This window comes from Malus domestica, chromosome 17, assembly GCF_042453785.1.
Source record: "Malus domestica chromosome 17, GDT2T_hap1".
Taxonomy (NCBI): Eukaryota; Viridiplantae; Streptophyta; class Magnoliopsida; order Rosales; family Rosaceae; genus Malus; species Malus domestica.
This window is the reverse complement of record NC_091677.1, coordinates 11032693-11051869: the sequence shown is the minus strand read 5'-3', so window position 1 is coordinate 11051869 and position 19177 is coordinate 11032693. Positions and strand designations below refer to the sequence as shown.

Genomic DNA, 19177 nt, shown 5'->3' with positions numbered 1-19177 from the left:
AAGAGTTAAGACGTTAGTATAGCATCCCTTTTAATGTCATATTCCCAACCCCGATTCGAGGGAAAAACCTAGCCAACCACTACATGACTGAATGGCCTTTTCTGCTGAGTTTTTCAAATCTGGCATTCCTTTGCACCCCTTCCTCTACCGTGTGATAACCCACACCAATTTTTCAAAATCGACCATCACCTTGCCCTTATCCAAAACTACTATAAACTACAAAACAGTCTTGCCAGGCTTGATTCTACCACGTGCTCAGCTCTTGTTTACTATTTACCGATAACCCATCAAATCAACAACCCTACAAGGATAAATGCTTCCTTATGAGTTGCAACTGGGAAAACCCAGCTAAGGTAGAAGCAATAGACGCTCAGGTTGTTAGGTGCTTTAAGAATAAAGCTTGTAACAACATAGTTTGCCTCTTTCATATCTTAGTGTCTCGTAGTATGTTAACTTAAATACAATTTCCCTTTTTTTTCTTTGCAATTGACTGTTTTGGGCTCCGAAGAGGAATAGCTTCAGTTGGTTGTCATCACTTATTTGTCTTCTAGAGAAATTTCCACTAGCGTTATCATAACCGACTCCTGTTTACAACCGGTTGTCCTTCTAAGAGGTAAATTGCATGATCTCTCAATATTTGTCCCTGGTCTGAATGGACTCACTTCTAACTAATTTATACTTTGCAAGCAGATTACCCGCCGAGCTATGAGGGAAAGAAAGTAGGTCAGGCATTCAGCTCAGCGATCAAGGCCTTCTTCGTCGGTGCAAACCATTCTAAGCGCTAGCAGAAGCAAATCCTCGATCAAGCGCTAGCTAGAAATGAGCCAGAAGCCCCAGTTATTAGGAGACTGGCCAACTTAGATCGCCATAATGGTATCTCGCTCAAGAGATGCCTCACCCCAAAATATCGACTCCTTCATGAAGATTTGCAAGAAGATCCTTCGGGGAGCGAACATCGTGGATGAATTAAGGGTGCACAAAGGGGAACGCCCACAAACAATTTGCCATTGCCTTTGATCTACCGGCTGAAGTTCTTCTTCCCATTTCACTTCCTTATGCTTACGAAACGTTCTTTTGTTGGTTAATTTTCGTAGTATTTTTCCTGTACATGCTCTCTTTGCTCAATTCCAAATGATCTGACACCGATTCTCTAAAAATAAGCTGAGTGTTTAACTCGAGCGAGACCTAGGAGGCTTCAGGATGCCTTGGAAACTAAAAAGACAAAGCTTGGGGTCGCCAAGACGACAGTTAAGACGGTAAAAAAGAAAAGTGTTTGGCTGAAGTAAAGGAACCAGCACCTGGGGTGGTAGATGAGCGAAGCTGCCACAAAGAAACTCCAAGCTTCTAGAGCTAGGGATAAGTTGAAGATACTGCTCGGGCCTTTAGGAAGGAGAACGAGTAGTAAAGGGCTTGGATGAATCCTCCCATATCGGCAGTCAGGATATATAGACAACTACCTCCAAACGGTAGCCGGCCAAAAGCTTACCAACAAACTCACTTCTAAGGCTATGCGGAGTTTTAGAAGAAGGTGAAGATAACTCATCTTGATTATGATCTGGATGTTAGGGATGATGACGACAGCTCTAAGAAGAGCGGGGATAAAAAAGATAGAGCTGGAGAAACCCTTATTGACCAAACTGGACCAGCCATAGACTCTTTGGCTGTCAACCCAGCAATCGCAACTACAATGTACAAGACCAGACCAGCCCCTTTATCATAATTTTTGCAATAATTTTTTTCTTTTTATTCGACAAGCCCTTTGCAGGGTCCATTCAGGGAGATCAAGACCATTAAACAAGTACTGGGATCTGGTGTGGCGACCTTCAAACATTCGTTTAAATTGCTTGGTTGTCACCTCGGTCTTCACTTTTACTTATGACGCATATCACACCCTTACCGACGCTTGATCGCCTTTGACCATTCCTACCCCTGCATAGGTTGGGAACTTTATCACTAGCATCATATACGACCAAGTAGGTATGCGAAACTGCCCCTAGATCGGTTAGAATTCCTCGAAAGTGAAGATCTTTCAAACAAAGTGTAGATCACATTCCTTTCTACCAGATCACAATTTGCAGTGGCACTCGACGTAAACAAAGCTCGACTGGGCTGACAATTTATCAGCTACGTATTTCGTGAGTCATCCTCGTTGAACGAGCACTTCTTATCGTCCTTGAGATTTATGCAATCGTCCGTAAAGTGGTTGTGGTTTCTGTGATACTGGCAATACCTAGTATTATCTCTCCATCCATGAAAATTAGGTTACACCATTCAAGTAGTGGGGAGTTGACGCTCCACAAGAATGAACATCTTCCCCTAAGACATATTCATGGGGGCATATAATTTGTACTTGTTATATCGCTCGGGGTGACTATCTGCTTTGGGTTACCTTTTTTTTTTGGCAAGCGGTCATACACAACTTCCTGCTTGGCTTTAGCCGACATGCTCAGTCGATCAATCCTTACTGCCTTTGTATTCTCATCTTGTTTAGTTGTTCGACCCAAGAGTAAGTGGTTACTTCACACAGCAAATCCTTGAAAGTGTCAGGATGATTCCAAGTCAGATAAAAGTATAAATCACCTCCAACAAATCCCACATGAGGGCATTATCTGTTGTTGCCTCATCACATCCTATGCATCTAGCAAACTCGTTATTGAATTTGGATATATAATCACTCAATGTCTCCAAGCCGATCCCACACTTTTTTTTATGTTCTTACCCATAACTTCTCTCCATGTGCTTCTCAGGTTGAGAGGGCCGACCAGGGTTCCCGTCGAGCCTTTTAGTGCTTGCTCAACAACTCTCGCCCCTTCGTCCCAAGCATCCTCCTCTGCTCTAAGCTTCTTGTTGATTCACATGCATCTTTGCCCCCTCCCCCAGCTTCTAACATCCCCAAAAGGAGAACAAGCCCCTCCCTTAGATGTGTTGTCAATCTTCTCATTCGTTTGGTTGATTTGTTCTAGGCGGTCATCATGCTTCTCCTGGAGTAAGGTGTCTTGGGCATGGATGAGGCTCCCCACCTTATTCATCTTTCTAACACCAGCAAGTATGTCATTCATCTTCTTGCCATAAATGGCTAGCCTAATCATCTCTTCTCGTCTTCTTCTTCAGTGTGTCGGCTCGAGACTATTGGTCATCTTGCAGGTGGACTATAAACTATAGCGCAAAGATAACAGCGTAGAATACACAACCAAATCATATGCGTTTCCCATAGATGATGCCAAATCTTCTGCTTGCTCATTACCTTGCATGTATTGCGAAGTAGAAGTGAAGTGGCGAATGCCAAGTTCCTTGTACCAGTCTGTGACTTCAAGGATAATGAATTGTGGTCCATTATCTATGAGTATGGTATGTGGAATTTTGAATCGACGAACGATATTCTTCCAGACAAAGGATTGAACGTTCAAAATTGTAAGGTTAACAAACTTAATTAAATCCCTTAGGGTAAGCTTAGGATATGGACTGAAATGAAATGGACTTAAAGATATAAGGGGTTCACCCCTCAAAATTGGGTTATGGCCACTATATTCTCATAATGTATTAGCTTTAAGACTAAATAGCGCCCAGCTCATACAATCACTTTTTTTCTCTTCTATTGTCCGACCCACATATTAAATCATGTCTTAATCTCTTCATATAGGCCTCTCAGTCTTTGAGCCTCTCAAATTGGCATTTAATGCGCCAACAACTTGTACTAACTCACTTACACATTTCCACCTATTTAACTAAGCTCTCGTCAGTGGAATGAACCTTTCCCATTCAGGGTGGCATGCCTTTTTAGGTCTAAATGAGCCAAGCATCTCACTCAAACCTTAATTACTCTGCCACTTCTCGTCGAGCATTATCTTGACTACCTTTACGTCTCATACTAAGCATCTTGCTTACTACGAGCCACCGCATAATCCAAATGGCACTTGAGTCGTTATGCCCTTGGAGGCTTTTGCTATAAAGCTGTCAGTTTGCTCACGTGTTCCATGCAATCGAGGGAAACTCCATTTTTGTCTCAGCCAACTCGAGTGCTCGGGGCGGCCTTCTATGAACTCCTTGAGCCTTATGCTCTTAGGTCTTTTCTTTGGTATGCGCCATTGTGTGCGCCTAAAAGCGCACAATGTTAACACCATATTTTGAAATTTGCCCATCACTATACGTTTGGTCACTTTGAGCCGTTTGGTCACTTTGAGCCGAAGAGGATAGCGACTAAGATTTTGCAAAGTGAGTTGTTTTGGACTTCACTTTTCAAAGATGCAAATAATTGGTGTCAAGCTTGTGATCGTTGTCCACAAGTGAGCATTCAGTCTAAGCAGAATGAGATGTCGCAACAGAGTATTCTGGTTGTTGAATTATTTGATGTTTGGAGCATTGATTTCATGGGACCATTCCCATCATCCCATGGGGACCAATACATTATTGTGGCTATATGATACGTTTCTAAGTGGTTCTAGGCAATTAGAACACCTACTAACAAAAGGTCAGTGGTCCTGAACTTCCTCCAAGGTATGATTTATCTGCATTTCAATATTCCAAGAGCTATTATCATCGATGAAGGTAAGCACTTCTTGGATAAGCCTTTTGTTGCACTCCTTGAGAAATATGGGATAACCCATTGTGTAGCCACTGCATATCATCCTCAGACATCTAGGCACATTGAAGACTCCAACAAAGAGATAAAGCGCATCCTACTTCACTTGCAAGGACTGGAATCTGAAATTAAACGATGCTCTATAAGCTTAGAGAACAACGTATAAAACTCTGATTGGGATGTTTCCTTTTTAGTTCATTTGTGGGAAAGCGTGTCATCTACCTATGGAGCTTGAGTATAAGGTTTACTGGGCTATCAAACAGCTAAATTTCGCCTATGATTCTGCTAGTGATAAGCGTAAACTGCAACTCAACAAGCTAGACAAAATTCGTAATGAGGCATATTGAAAGTGCAAAGATCTACAAGGAGAAAACTAAGGGGTTTCATGACAATCAAATTTAGAAAAGAGTTTCAACCAGGGCAAAAAGTGTTGTAGTTTAAATTAAGGTTTAAGTTGTTTCCATAGAAGTTGAAGTCCGGTTGGAACGAGCAACACTGAGTAAAGTGGTAACACATTCAAAGTGAATGATCACAAGCTGAAACCATACTTGCAGTCATCATACGATGTCACACATGAGTCAATGACTCTGAAAAAACTAATCAGTTGACCATCAGACTTCTACCATGTCTAACTATAGACATAATAAATAAAGCGTTTATTGGAAGGCAGCCCAACTTTCTTAACACTTTGAAAAAAAATCCAACAAAAATACATTTCGCTTTGAGTTTTGCTTTCTTTCAATAATACTAGTTGAAAATCCTTGTTTGCAATAAAATTTTTGTTTGCCTAGGTGTGTTTTTAATTCGAAAAAGTATTTGTTTTGTTGGATAAAATTCTTATCTTTTCAAAGTAAATTTTTGCTTGGAGAAACTTCTATTGTGAAAAACTGAGTTGATAAAAACAGGTTATTGATTGAAAAACTTTGGCCTTTTGCAGGTTGCAATCAAGACATACAAGGCGGCCCTATTTCATCTAAGACGTGCAAGGCAAATAAAGAAAAATTGGATCCTGCATCCAGCAGCAATTCATTCATTCACATCAACCACAGCAGTTCTAAGACTATCATATTGCAAAAAATTTAAGCAGTTCAATGCAATCAAATTTCACGCAGAGTACAGTCAAAGCAGACTAGCAGATATGGGTTCCTAGCCTATCATTGAATTGCTAAGTCTCTAAGATCATTCATGATCTTGTTTATCTAGCAGTTAACTCCTATGCATGTTTCTAAGCATAGTCACAACAAGTAGCAGTTATAAAGTGAGTTTTCAGAAGGCATACTAGGGCAATTCGGATGAAGCTTCGGCATTTGTAAATCCAGAAACAACAAATTACAATTAAAAAGAGAAGGAAAGTTCGAAAGTAATTGAGAGTAATTAAAATAAAAGGCTCACTTAGCAGCTGAAAGGTGTTTAGAACTGCAGGGTCCGAAAAGGAATTTGTAATGAGCTTGACTTCATCAGACAAGGCTCTCTCTTCAAATCCTAAAGCATGAGAACAAAACCAAAAACTCATATTTCTTTTTCTTTGTTTACACCTATCATGCAAGTATGAATATGTCACCTTTTTCACATAAATAGACAATGACCTCAACATCATCCAATGAAGAAACCTTCCCTCCAACGTGCGCCTTGCAGCTTTGCTTCCTTAAGAAAAAATGGCTTCGTCCAAGACCATTAAAGCGTGCGGCATTTTCAGATATATTTACTACTTAAACTTAGAATAACCCTAGAGCAAAATTCTTATTGATGAGGAACCCTAGAGGCCAAAAATCGGCCCCGGGGTGAAGACTACAATAAGTGATGTTGCAACAAATTATTTACACCTAAACTGTGAGTTAAACTAGTAAACAAGTCAATGGTAGCACCTTGTCTGGCAGTGGCGGTGGCGGATCCACAGTGGCGTCAAGACTCAAGAATAGGCAGTGGCGGATCCACAGTGGGGTCAATGGGGTCACACGACCCCTTGGAAGCCATGGAAACAACCGTAGAGACCCATTGGAGCTGCTGGTGCGACCCCTTGGAGCTGTTGGTGAGACCCCTTGGCTGCACACCAAGTGTTCGACGAAAGGTCTGAAAGAACCAAGGATGCTGTCAAGTTCAAGGTTCGGTGCTCCAAGTACCTTTACACACTTTGTGTGTTTGATTTCGAGAAGGCCGACAAGTTGAAGCAATCTCTTCCTCCAGGTTTGAACGTTCAGGACCTTTGAACAAGGATTTTAAACCCGAGTACAAAATTCTGCGGCCAAAGAAGGGCAGGAAACTAGAGGAAGAAGACCAAGATGGCAGCATAATATTCTTATGCGTTTGCACCGAGGTTTGCTGAAGTCGAAGATGTCTCGATGGTAGATAGGATATGACGACAGAAATCCAAACAATATGCTTATTCATGTGAACTGATGATGGTCGTATAGCCACCAATACAGTTCATCAATGTACAATAAGAGGAGAATATTTGTTTGTAAACGTAACAAAGGGAGTCACCTAGTCGGTAAATATCTGAAACACGTCCACGCCCATAGCTTCTTCCTCCAGGTATGAAATGACGATATGCATGCCGTTTCTGTTAAAAAAAAATTGCGCGCTGCGCGCGCTATCCTTATTAACCCCCCAAACATTATTTCCTGGATCCGCCACTGAGAATAGGTTCTTGTCCGATTTCGAAGTTATATATTCACAGAACAATATCTATCTTCAATCCCATGTTCAACTTTGAGCAAGCAAAATGACAAAAGGGATTCAGCCGGTCCGGCCATAACCAAACTTGTACATCGACATTCAGCCAAATGATCTCATACGAACCCAATTGTCAAATAAACAAGTACACGCATACTTGAAATATAACGACAACAAATGTAACAAAAGCAAACTGAGAAATGTGAACGAGAACAGTAAGGATACCTCAGTCATCTGCTTCTGCCCGCATAACACAGCACAGCAGCTGTGGAGAGAGAGGATTATAAATTTGCTTGGCTCTGGAAAAACCAGCCTGAAAATGTATAACCACAGAAAGCATCAATTCTGTACTTCAGAAGCGGAACCACTTTGAATGAAACTTAGGGCGGATGGGGTGAAGTCTACCTGCACATATAACCACTTTGTCCCGTCCAACAGCCATGGGGTTGTGATAATACCGGCACAATCTCAACACCTGAAGATTCCCGGTCCTTAAACCTATCCTGTAAGACATTACAGGAACACGAAGGCGAAGTAATCAAAGTCATCAATTGGATTGGGGAAATGAAAACAAAATAAACAAACAGAAATTCATGGTTTATATATACCTGATACGCCAGTTGAGATCATCTGGAAAACTGGAAGGACCATCTGACATGGAGAACCTTGTTGAGTTCCGTTCGACGTGCTACTCTCACCAATAACATAATCAGACTATCAGGAGTACATTCTGAAAATAATGATATAATCAGAGCCTGACTTCAACTACTCAATTGAAATTCACAATGTAACAGTTTAGTTGAAAAGTTTCAGAAATTAAAGATTAAAAAACCAAGAATTTCAGAAATTACCCACCTTTGTCGCTTACGTCACTGTCCAACCGTGTTGTAATCGGGTTTTAAGTTCTAACTCAAAAAAAAGAGGGATGAAATTGAGTCGGAAATTTTCCCGATTCTACATTTTCTTGGACCGGAAACAAAATTAAAACTATAAGAAGCAGTAATAATCGAATCCGAACCTCAAATTCAACACTTTCTTGTAATTCAAAAAATTAAAAAGTGGGCAAATTGAATAAAATAAAACAAAAGGAACCTGCTCAGAGGTCGAAGAGGGCTTGGAGTCATGATTTGGAACGAAGTCTTTGCAGTTTTGGGGAACATTTCCACCGCTTGATCTGAATTAAAGAGGAAAAATTAGCGATTATTACACCACTCGCTCCACGATTTAACGAGAAATTAAATAAAAAAACAAGAAATAATTGGGGAGAGAGGACACTCAGGAGAGTACCTTCCATGGAATCGAATCACAGCAAGAATGCGAATTCTAGAGAGAGAGGGTTGTGAATTTTAGACGAAGATCTCAGAGAGCTAGAGAGAGAGAGAAAGAGACCGTTTGTTGATAGGATCGGAGGGATTTGTGAGGGTAGTGTTTTGATTGCATCGAGGTTTGAATTGAGTGAATCTGAGCCGTCGGTTTAAATGTAAGGGAGCTCTTTCTTTCTAACGGCTATTAAAAAATTTCTCGGTGGACCGCGGCCCAATAGACCCGGTCGGTGAGAAGGCGAAACAACGCTTAGTTTCACGTCGTCCGTTTGATAAGAAGCAACCTTCACGTTTTTTTACCAGTAGTACTAATTGCAAAGGGTACTCTAAAACATGATTATTGATAATTAAATTATTACTTAAGTACTGATTAACGTGTTTCTTTTTTAATTGTGACACATTATAATATTTATAAATTTAGTCTAAAAAATTAATTTACGTAGTATTACTAAATTGCATATGCACTTTGAAGAGTGCTTCTAATTTCCAATACGGCGATAAAACGTTCTAATTTTCTCACATTAGTATCCTCAAATACAAAACGTAAGCTCTACCCATGCTACATAAACGATTAACAAAAGCCTATGAAATTATACACATTAGTAATTTGAATGGTTGATATTTTTAACATTTATTCAGTTAATACATAAAGATTGAAAGACCATATCCCTTTACGAATTATTTCTAGAACTCCATAAGAATGTTAACAACCTTCTCACTTACTTTCTTATTCAACATTTTCACTTCTACACAAGTCAAGTAGATTCTACTAGCACGCAAGCTATTTTTACTATATTAACATTTTGGGAATATTTTACCCACCAAATAAGGACAAAGAAATAGTAATATGCATGTTTTAATAACATATTGATTAACTATCGTTTCCAATTAATCACTAATCTACACTACATATTAATGAAATTCTTTTTGTCAACTAAAAAAGGGTAAAAAGACATTTTTATCTTCTATTACAACAAAAAAGTTAAAAACAGTAACGTAATTTAACAAAACAAATTTTATTATTTTTTGTTTAAACCTCACCTACACCTACAGGTGATTTTATCATTTCTAATATTTTTTTTTTTTAACTTCTCTCTCTCCACTCCCAGTTCTCTCTCACCTCTCTTCCTCTCTACTTCAATTTTAAAAATAAAAGTAAAAAAGCTTCACACACACTTTGTGTGTGGGCATAGGAGGTAGATTCTCTGCCCTCCCACTTCTCGTGCCCTCCCGTGCCTTCCTATTTGTGTGGTCACGGTTAAGCCACGTCAACATTTTATATTACTATTCCTTTTTGTCTTATTATCTCTATAAAAAAAAATATAAAATGTTGACGTGACTTAACCGTGACCACACAAAACAGGATGGCAAAATCTACCTCTGTGGGCATATACTAGTATAAATTAAATTTAGGAAACTTTAACGAAAAGCTTTTGGTACTGTTCACTTTAACGAAAAACCACATTTTTACACTAAAAAGTCAATCCTGGTACTATTTATTTTACCCTTTGTTTTATCCTTATCGTTAGAACTCAAAGTTTTTAAACAATTTTTATTAGTTTTCCTTTAAATTTATGAGTAGGAATAGAAGAGACAAAGTCAAGTTTTTTAGACAGGGGGGTCATTTAGGTGGAGATGTGCAAATGGCTTGCATGTTAGTAACATGAAACCAGCTATTATAAACTACATATTAATGGAACTTTTTTTGTCAACCAAAAGACGGTAAAAAAACTTTTTGTTTTGTACCACAACAAAAAAATTAAGAAAAATAATGTAACTTCACAAAACAAAACAAAATTGTTGTTTTTGCTTAATCCTCACCTAGAGGTGATTTTATCATCTCTAATTTACAAAATAAAAAAATAAAAAAATAAATCTCTCTCCCTCTCTTCCCTTTTCTCTCTCACTCTCTTCCTCTTTCCTTCAATTAAAAAAAACAAAACAAACAAACACGTGTGGACATACACTAGTTATAAAACATGGTAAAGCAATCATATCGACGAGAAATTGTAGTAGGTCCAGCAATTGAGAAAATGTCCTTTATATTAAGAAAATTGTTGTGGTTGGCATGGTTGATGTTCAACTTAAATTTAATTATTTTAACTCAAAAATAATTTTTGAGTCTCAATCTTAAAATTTTTTATTAGTAGAATTATTTTTGTAAGATTATAATTCTGAACGAAAATATATTTAACCCCTTTAGTTGAAGATTACTTAACATATATATATGACAATAGAATAGACAAAACTCCGTCGACGCCACCCGTTATTTATTTCCATACCCTTGTCTCTTTCTACAACTCTGTCAGATGGCGGCCGGACTTGCACAAAAATGTTGTTAGACGTATAAACTTGAGCTACCTCAGTGTGAGTTAAAACCACACAATCTAAGATATGAGTTCCAATATTGTAGTCTGTAATAAGCCTCACACTGTATGCATTCCCCTTCCATTACAAAGCCATATAAAGGCTATGCTCAAGTTAGCAAAGCTCCTACACTACATAGGTTTTCATGTAACTTTTGTCAATACGGAGTTCAACCACAGGCACTTTCTTAAATCTTTAGGACCAAATTCTGTTGATGACTTCCCCGATTTTCGGTTTCAAACAATACCAGATGGCCTTCCAGATTCAGAGGCTGATGCAACAACCCAAAACATCCCTTTGTTATGTGATTCCATGAGAAAAAATTTCTTGGCTCCATTTCGTAACCTCCTCTTGAAACTCAATGAAGCGGCGAGTTCCAACAACAGTGTTGGACCTCCTGTGACTTCCATTGTTTCAGATGGTTTCATGCCTTTTGCCATCACAGCTGCTGAGGAACTTGGACTCCCTATCGCAGTGTTCTTCACTTTGGCTGCGGTCGGATTCATGAGTTGTAAGCAATACCCCACTTTGGTGGAAAAAGGACTTGCACCACTCAAAGGTCAGATATATAAATGCTAATGAAGCAACTTTTTGATTTTATGGTGAACTGGTTGTTCCTAAACAAATAATGAAATTTCGTTGACTTATTTAAGTGTTGCGTTGCAGATGAGAGTTATTTCACAAATGGTTTTCTGGATAAGGTCATAGATTGGATTCTAAGAGTAAAAGCTATCCGTTTAAGGGATCTTCCGGCTTCCTTTCAAACTACTAATCCCAATGACATCAATTTTAACTTCACCTTGGAAGCAGCTGTTGGAGTTCATAAAGCTTCAGCAGTTGTTGTTCATACTTTTGATGCGTTGGAGCCAGATGTTTTGGATGCTTTGTCATCTATGCTTCCACATGTTTATGTTGTTGGCCCTCTCCAGTTGCTTCTCAATCAGATACCAAAAGACCCTTTGGAGCCTATGGGTTACAGTCTGCGGAAAGAAGAAACAAAGTGCCTGGAATGGATAAACGCCAAGGCGCCAAATTCTGTTGTTTATGTGAATTTTGGCAGTTTAGCGGTTGTCACGGCACAACATCTTATTGAGTTTGGTTGGGGACTTGCAAATAGCAAGCTTCCATTCTTTTGGGTAATAAGACCTGATTTGGTAGCTGGTGAATCGACGATTTTTCCACCCGAGTTTGTGGCAGAAACTATGGAAAAAGGTCTAATAACAAGTTGGTGCCCACAAGAGCAAGTCCTTAACCATCCATCAGTTGGAGGGTTTTTAACACACAGTGGTTGGAATTCAACCATTGAGAGTCTGTCTGCTGGAGTGCCTATGCTCTGTTGTCCCTTATTCGGCGAACAACGAACAAATTGTCTCTATACTTGTAGTGAATGGGGTATTGGCATGGAGATCAGTAAGGATGCCAAGAGAGACGACGTCGAGAACATTGTCAAAGAGATGATTGTGGGAGAGACGGGTAAGAAAATGAAAAACAAGGCCATGGAGTTGAAGAAACTAGCAGAAAAGGCAACTGATCCACATGGCTCTTCATGGACCAACTTAGACTATTTAGTGAGTCAAGTGCTATTAAGGAAAGGCTAGGTGTTGTCCTTGGCAACCCTTATTCGGCTTAACTTTGTTGTAGTCGATGTTATTGTTGGTCTTAATTAACTTACAAAAATGTAGTGCTTAGAGGCTATTGTATGTTGTTTAAAACAGACTATTCCTATAGGCAATACCACCTGTTAGATTGACTTCTTTTAGAGCGTACATGAAGTTCCTGACCTGCGGTGGTTTTTATGGGATTTATGTTTAATTTATTATTGCCCACAACTATATTTTGGTTCATTCTTTAGCTTTTTTGACAGAGTTAGTTTAGTCTTTTCACCTCTTTTTAGTTGAGAGTTTCGTTAATAGGTATAAGCCAGACTGTTCCAAACAATCCAAATGAGTTGGTCCACTAATGAAAATACATAAACCCGGACCGGCTCGGGCTCATTACAGAAAAAACAAGTCGAGTCCTAATCCACCAAAAATGAACCCGGCTCGACCAGCACCCTGTCACGCCCAGATCCCGACATACGTCCAAGATCGACACGTGATGTCACCAAGTATCCGTATATCTAACATACCCCGCCTTTAGGATATGTGCAAAGCACAGCTCACGATCCAAATTGCGTAGTAATTTTTGTATACTTTATGTCTGCATCTAACCTCCTCGTTAGACTGCCTACGTATCCTAAACAGGGATCAAGTCATTCATAGTTCGTCCTTCACTGTACTCGAACAATCATCACATAATTCACTATGTCTCAACATAAAACCACACCACAGGTATGTAACATCACGAGGAACATTAAACGAAGCGCAACATAATCTCTAGCCACATTGGTCAACGAGTCTAATCATAATCATAACAACTATATCCAACAGCATTCAATAATCACACCAAACAATATCACGTACAAAACACTGAAATGCGGGGCTAGAGTGACACAGTTCGGCCAAAGCCTACATCTCCGAAGAATGGGATCAAAACCAAGGAACCAACAAGTTAAATGATGTGATTTCGGACCACTCAACGAAACTAAGACACCAAAGGTGATTCCGGACCACTCAACAGAATCCAAACCAAGATATGATTCCGGACCACTCAGCAGAATCCAACTAAAATATGTCACCTACTGAAATGTCCCAAGTACCACTAATCCTCATCACCCTTGGTATGTGTATGGTCCCCCATCGTGAATCTGGCAAGAATAACCATAAGCATAATCTCATCGTGCAGGCAATGATCACCCATTGCGAATATAACAAGCATGACCACCCCTGAATACGTATGGTCCCCCTTCGCGAATATATCAAGCATGATCACTCCTAAAATGTATATGGTCCCTCATCACGGATAAACCAAACAGAACCATAGGCATAGTCTAATAACGTAGGCAGTGATCACCCATCGCAGATATACCAAGCATGAAAACCCATATCAGTCCCCTATCGCGGATATACCAAGCAGGACTATATCCTATAGCTCTAAGTAGTGATCACCTATCACGGATATACCAAGCATGATCACTCCTAGGATGCATATGGTCCCTCATCGCAGATATACTAAGCAGAACTATAAGCATAGTCTATTCGTGAAAGTAGTGATCACCCATCGTAGATATACCAAGCATAATCACCCCTGAAATACGTATGGTCCCCCTTCGCGGATATACCAGCAGGACCACATCCTAACTCTAGGTAGTGATCACCCATCGTGTATATACCAAGCATGATCACTCCTAAAATGTGTATGGTCCCCCATCGCGGATAAACCAAGAAGAACCATAGGCATAGTCTAATAACGTAGGCAGTGATCACCCATTATGGATATACCAAGCATGATCACCCCTAACAGTCCCCCATCGCGGATATATCAAGCAGGACTGCCTAAGCACCACTGTTACCTGGTGCAATCAGTTCAACACAAAATCTACCCTTACCTCAATCCCTATGATTTCCAAAGTAGGCACCTGCACTATCAACTTATCATGAACACTAACTATCTTGTCATACAAGCATAAAAGATCTACATAATACTTCTAATAAGATTCTAGGTTCACATCGTCATAAAAATAATCATAGACATCATTCATATTATCAAAAATTTAAATATACAAATGCATGTCACAATAAGGTGTTCCAATCACGTAAATCGAGGTAAGCATTAACTGGAATAGCTCACTAACCAAGATAGATCCACTAGGCTCTATTGGGTCTCTAGTCACACTAAACTCATCATTTACAAATGATTCGGAACATTTTATCCAAAAGTTAACCCTCGGTCAACATGGTCACTTGTAAGATCGACAATCCTACCTAACTCAGTTTTGAAGATCCACCCACAGATCTCGAATTCATAACTTCCCAAGAGTTTCATTAAGCTTCTAGAACAACATCCTAAAGTTTTGGAACGATCCAACGATTAGATCTCCATCAATTGATAAAATTACGTGGCGGTCGACGTTCAATTTTACAAACTTACAAAACCAATCCGAGAAGATCCGTACGTTAGATTCATGATCCATCAGTTCCTAATATCCTCAATTATTATGTACTATTACGTATTTATATTTAGTGCCGATCCAACAGTCAGATCGTCAATTCATATAATGTCCAAGTGGCGGTCTCTATCAAAACTATAATCATATGATGAGATTTCATCAATCGAACATCACATATGGAATCAAGGTATCCAAATTAGTCTAGGAAGGGCAGGTGGGGTCTCTTCCCACGCGCCGCCGCACATGGCGGCCGACTACCCTGTCTTGTCGAAAAATTCAACTATTTTCGAAAATTACCAAATTTTACAGGCAAGTAGATCTCAGTGAGGGGAGCAATTTTCATACCTGGGCTGAAGTTTAATTCGGTCAGGAAACGCCTGAAACCTCCCACGAACCATGTGGAACCCTAGAATTAGGTGTGCTTCAATTCATCCTCCATACTCGCTCCGACGCCTCCACCACTGCTTAGGCTTTGTTCCTGAGGTTGAGGGGAGCCTATTGGTTGAGTTAGCTTCACGATTTGCGGATCGCCGCCGTACACCCACACGAACCACCGTTCGTTTTTCCCTAAAACTACTACCAAATTCCTTCTAATTTTGGGTGGAAATGGAAGAGGGCAGGCTAGGGAGTTGTTTCTAGGTAGTGGTTTGCCTTGATTTGTCAGAAAAATGATCAAATTTGGCCGTGGTGCTCGGTCGGGTCGCACGACTCAAGGGGAAACCCGGTTTTCCCCCTCATTTTCTCCTTCCCTCCTTTCCTTCCTTTCCCTTGTTTCTCATTCATCCATCTCTCCCCCTCCTCTCCTAATTGGTTCATACTTTTTTTCTCTGATTAGGCAGCCAATGCCCTCATCCCTCACTCTCCCGCACCTTTCCTTTTTTTTCCCCTCTTCTTTGCTGCCATCAGGCAGCTTCTTTTTTTTTTTTTTTTTTTCCTTCCCAGCCACTCACGTGGCTTCCTTGCCTTGAGTCTGATTGGTCAGCCCTCCGACAAGGTGGGAATTCACTTAAAAAAAACATGAATCCAAACGCCTGTAACTTTTCCGTTATAATCTTGATTCGCAAACATCTTTCACCTATGTGCTTGTGGTTTCGAAATCTATTCGAAAACATTAATTGTGACCTCGAAAGGTCAACGAATTTTTAAGATTAATTACAAAAATTCAAACCCAATAACGATTCAATTTAATTCCCAAAATTTACGGAATTAAAATTAACTAATAAAAATAACGTAAACGGTAAATTACAAATTTAAATTACGGGATACGTAATGGATAGTGAAATTCCGGGGACGGGATTTCACACACCCACTCCTACTTGCAAGTGATTTGTAGCTCAGTTAGTTAAGAGCATTTGTCCTTGCACCTGAGATTCCAGATTCAAATTTCCCTTCCCGTAGTTTAATGTACATTATCCTATCATTTGTCAAAAAAAAATTTGAGAAAAAATGATAATGGTAAATAACAGTTAATTTGATAGTTAGATCGTATGTAGAGACGAGTAATGATATAACAATATTTTACAATAAGGGGTGAGAGAAATAAATTAATATCGAATTCAACATTCACAATATTTGAAACTAAGACCTCTTACTTATAAATGAATAAAAATAACATTATATTGTAATGCAAAGTGCTATATGCGTGCATTGTTTTCAGTACATCCTTCTATCCAAGCCAAATTGACCAAGCTGAAAACTACTGCTCATTTTATATCTAAAAACACACAATTGTCTGCAATCAAACATATGATTAATCAAATCTCTAGCGCGAAGGAACATATTAGGCAATCATATATATGGAAGAAAAAAAAATTGACAAATACACATGTCGAATACACTAATTAATACAATGCTTAATGTGCGAAGGAAATGAAGCAAAAAGTGTGAAGGAAACAATTGCAAGGGCTCACATTTGGTCTGATTCAGATGTCCGTTCCCCTGCCGGTAACCGGCGAGACTAACGTTTCCATGTAAACCACTACTTCCGATTGAGTCCCGATAGCAATGTTTCTAAACGTCTTTCCCTTCGGATTATACAACGCCAATATGTTTCGCTTGTAGTCCAACAAAACTTCATCATTCTCTAAAATGCATAGAGGCTTGAAAGATTCGTTGCGCTCTTCAGGTAGGATCTGATCCAAAGAAATTTTCACGACTTCAGCCCAAGATTTTGCGACTCCGTACTCCTTCATCACCCATATCCGAAGATCCATTTCCAACGGGTAAGAATACACAAATAGACAATTTTTACTAACACCAACTCCCACAAAGACACAGTTTTTGTTGCCAAGGTAGGGCAATGGCAACTTCTCCTTAAATTTCTCCTCTGCTAAATCGAAAGACAAAATTCGCGAAGCAACCATACTAACTTCTACCCAATGTAGAGCTCCGTTTAAGAAGCAACCCTTCCCTTCCAAGTGAATATAATTTTCGTGATCATCGTCAGCACTCCTCCATGAATCGGATTTGAGTGAGAAAACTTGAATCGTGACTTCTTTAGAACCAAGTGTTGTTTTAGACGATCCTCGGATTACCTTGTAATCATCCGTGGTGGAATCATACCCGAATCCATAAAACAGCGAACCGGAATAAAGAGGTTTTGGTAATACCTTGGACTGCCCAGTACAAGGATTCCATATGATAATTTTGTTGCAGTTTACTTGTAGACATATCAAGCCGTTGCAGGAACCCACAATTCGTGTAAGAACAATATCCGGGATCATCACTGGAAAATCAAGCTCTTTAACTGTAACACGAACATGAGAATCACACTGCTGATCATTCAATGCGATGTGGACAATGGAGTGGATACGCGTGGACGAGATAAAGAGGGTGAAGGTTCTGGTGTTGTTCATGCATGTGAGTACAGCGTGGCTGAGGTGCTTCGTAACGAAATGAGGATTGGAGATTAAAGCGCGCCATGACTTGCATACACACCGAAATTGGAGTAAAGATCTGACTGGGAGCCTTGAGAGGATCTCGATAATAATGTCGTTGTAGTCAATGAGAGGTACTCGTTGACGGAGTTTACCATCAGAGGGGGGAGGTTGCTTCAGCTGCCGGGGGCTATTGGGGCCGTCCGCAGTGGTAGTGTTGCTTCCAGCTGCTGGCGGGAGTTTCGAAGTGGAGATTCTTGGAAAAAGGCTGTAAATACAAGAACAACCCCTTGAGTTTGTCATTGCAGAAAGCATTGTGTCGACAAGGTACTTCATGAACTATATATAAAAAAATGGGAATGTCTGAATGAGCCCACATATTTCATTACTACACACAAGCTTTAAAAATAATTTTAATACCAATTTTAAACTCTCTAAACTGTACAATTATAAAAAATTAAAACTAAAAAAAATGTTATAGACAAATCGTGAGATTGGCTTAGAGTTTGTTTGGTATCATATTAAAAAAATTTCATCATTTCTCAAAATATTTCTTAAGAACATCTCTTGAAATCATTTTTCTTTAAGATTCAAAAACTCATTTGGTATGAGATTTAAAATTTTTAAATATTAAAACTTATACTGGACAAATAGATTCAAAGAGAGGGACTCAAAGGGAGAAAGAAGAGAGAAGATGAAAGAAAGTAAGAGAGGGTCGGAAGAGAGAGAAAGAAGAGAGAGGATTAGAGGAGATGGAGAGGAGGAAGAGGAGAGAGAGAAAGAAGAGAGAGAATGAAGAGAGGGGATTGGAGGAGAGGGAAAGAAGAAGAAAAAAAGAGAAGGAGAAACATAGAAGAAAAGAGAGATGGATTCGGAGTGAGAGGGGAGGAGAGCGGGAAAATAAATGAGTGAGTTTTAAGTTTAAGTACTCTAAAAACTCACTTTTGGTGTTTTTAGAGAGTAGACTATTTTTAAGTTAGTCTTTAGTTCAGTTTTTGAAAATATTTCTACCAAACAAGTTTTTAATGACTAAAACTTGAAAAGTGTTTTTAAGTTGAAAAGTTAGATTCAAATAGAGTATTAAACAAGCCCTTAGCTTCATTTTTCATTCTTCTGTTTCTTCGAAAGCTATGCACTTCTATAAGCCTTTCATTCAACTGCCTTCAAATTTTAGTAGAAGTTCCTGTTGAAAACTAGACCAAACAATCAAGCAATAAATAAAACACACAACACGATTTAGAGTTCCTCCAATATAGGAGTACCTAACGGAAGCTTTATTGATTGTCAACGAATACAAGAGAACTCACAAACA

General features: G+C 39.3%; 2 protein-coding genes and 2 long non-coding RNA genes across 9 annotated transcripts; 2 read left to right on the top strand and 2 right to left on the bottom strand.

The window, feature by feature from the left end:
- LOC139193869 (uncharacterized) lies at window positions 1-1107 on the top strand. Its single transcript, XR_011578390.1, has 2 exons — window positions 1-613; window positions 691-1107. It is a non-coding gene; the product is annotated as an uncharacterized lncRNA (long non-coding RNA).
- A 3204-nt stretch (window positions 1108-4311) lies between these two features.
- LOC103405092 (uncharacterized) lies at window positions 4312-8705 on the bottom strand. 6 transcript variants are annotated; one of them, XR_011578388.1, is made up of 8 exons: window positions 8540-8682; window positions 8345-8426; window positions 8108-8206; window positions 7861-7982; window positions 7658-7755; window positions 7478-7565; window positions 5972-6061; window positions 4312-4701 (listed from the first exon to the last, which is right to left on the bottom strand). It is a non-coding gene; the product is annotated as an uncharacterized lncRNA (long non-coding RNA). The 6 variants fall into 6 exon arrangements; XR_011578386.1 differs by having other exon boundaries at window positions 4564-4701; window positions 8108-8215; window positions 8540-8705; XR_011578385.1 differs by lacking the exon at window positions 4312-4701 and having other exon boundaries at window positions 5859-6061; window positions 8108-8215; window positions 8540-8705.
- A 2147-nt stretch (window positions 8706-10852) lies between these two features.
- On the top strand, window positions 10853-12695 carry LOC103436521 (7-deoxyloganetin glucosyltransferase-like). The gene is made up of 2 exons (XM_070817661.1): window positions 10853-11500; window positions 11608-12695. Exons 1-2 carry the CDS (start codon window positions 10969-10971, stop codon window positions 12537-12539), a joined length of 1464 nt encoding a protein of 487 aa, XP_070673762.1. The 5' UTR covers window positions 10853-10968; the 3' UTR covers window positions 12540-12695.
- Window positions 12696-16911: 4216 nt separating this feature from the next.
- Window positions 16912-18201, bottom strand: LOC103405258 (F-box/kelch-repeat protein At3g23880). Its single transcript, XM_008344235.3, has one exon. The coding sequence runs from the start codon at window positions 18199-18201 to the stop codon at window positions 16912-16914; it is 1290 nt and encodes a 429-aa protein (XP_008342457.3).
- Window positions 18202-19177: the final 976 nt, after the last annotated feature.

Excerpts from the sequence above, each read along its gene's own strand:
- LOC103436521 (XM_070817661.1), top strand. The coding sequence starts at position 10,969 with ATGAGTTCCAATATTGTAGTCTGTAATAAGCCTCACACTGTATGCATT. Across the intron at positions 11,501-11,607 it reads AGGACTTGCACCACTCAAAG|ATGAGAGTTATTTCACAAAT; the intron begins GTCAGATATATA and ends GTTGCGTTGCAG.
- LOC103405258 (XM_008344235.3), bottom strand. The coding sequence starts at position 18,201 with ATGAAGTACCTTGTCGACACAATGCTTTCTGCAATGACAAACTCAAGG.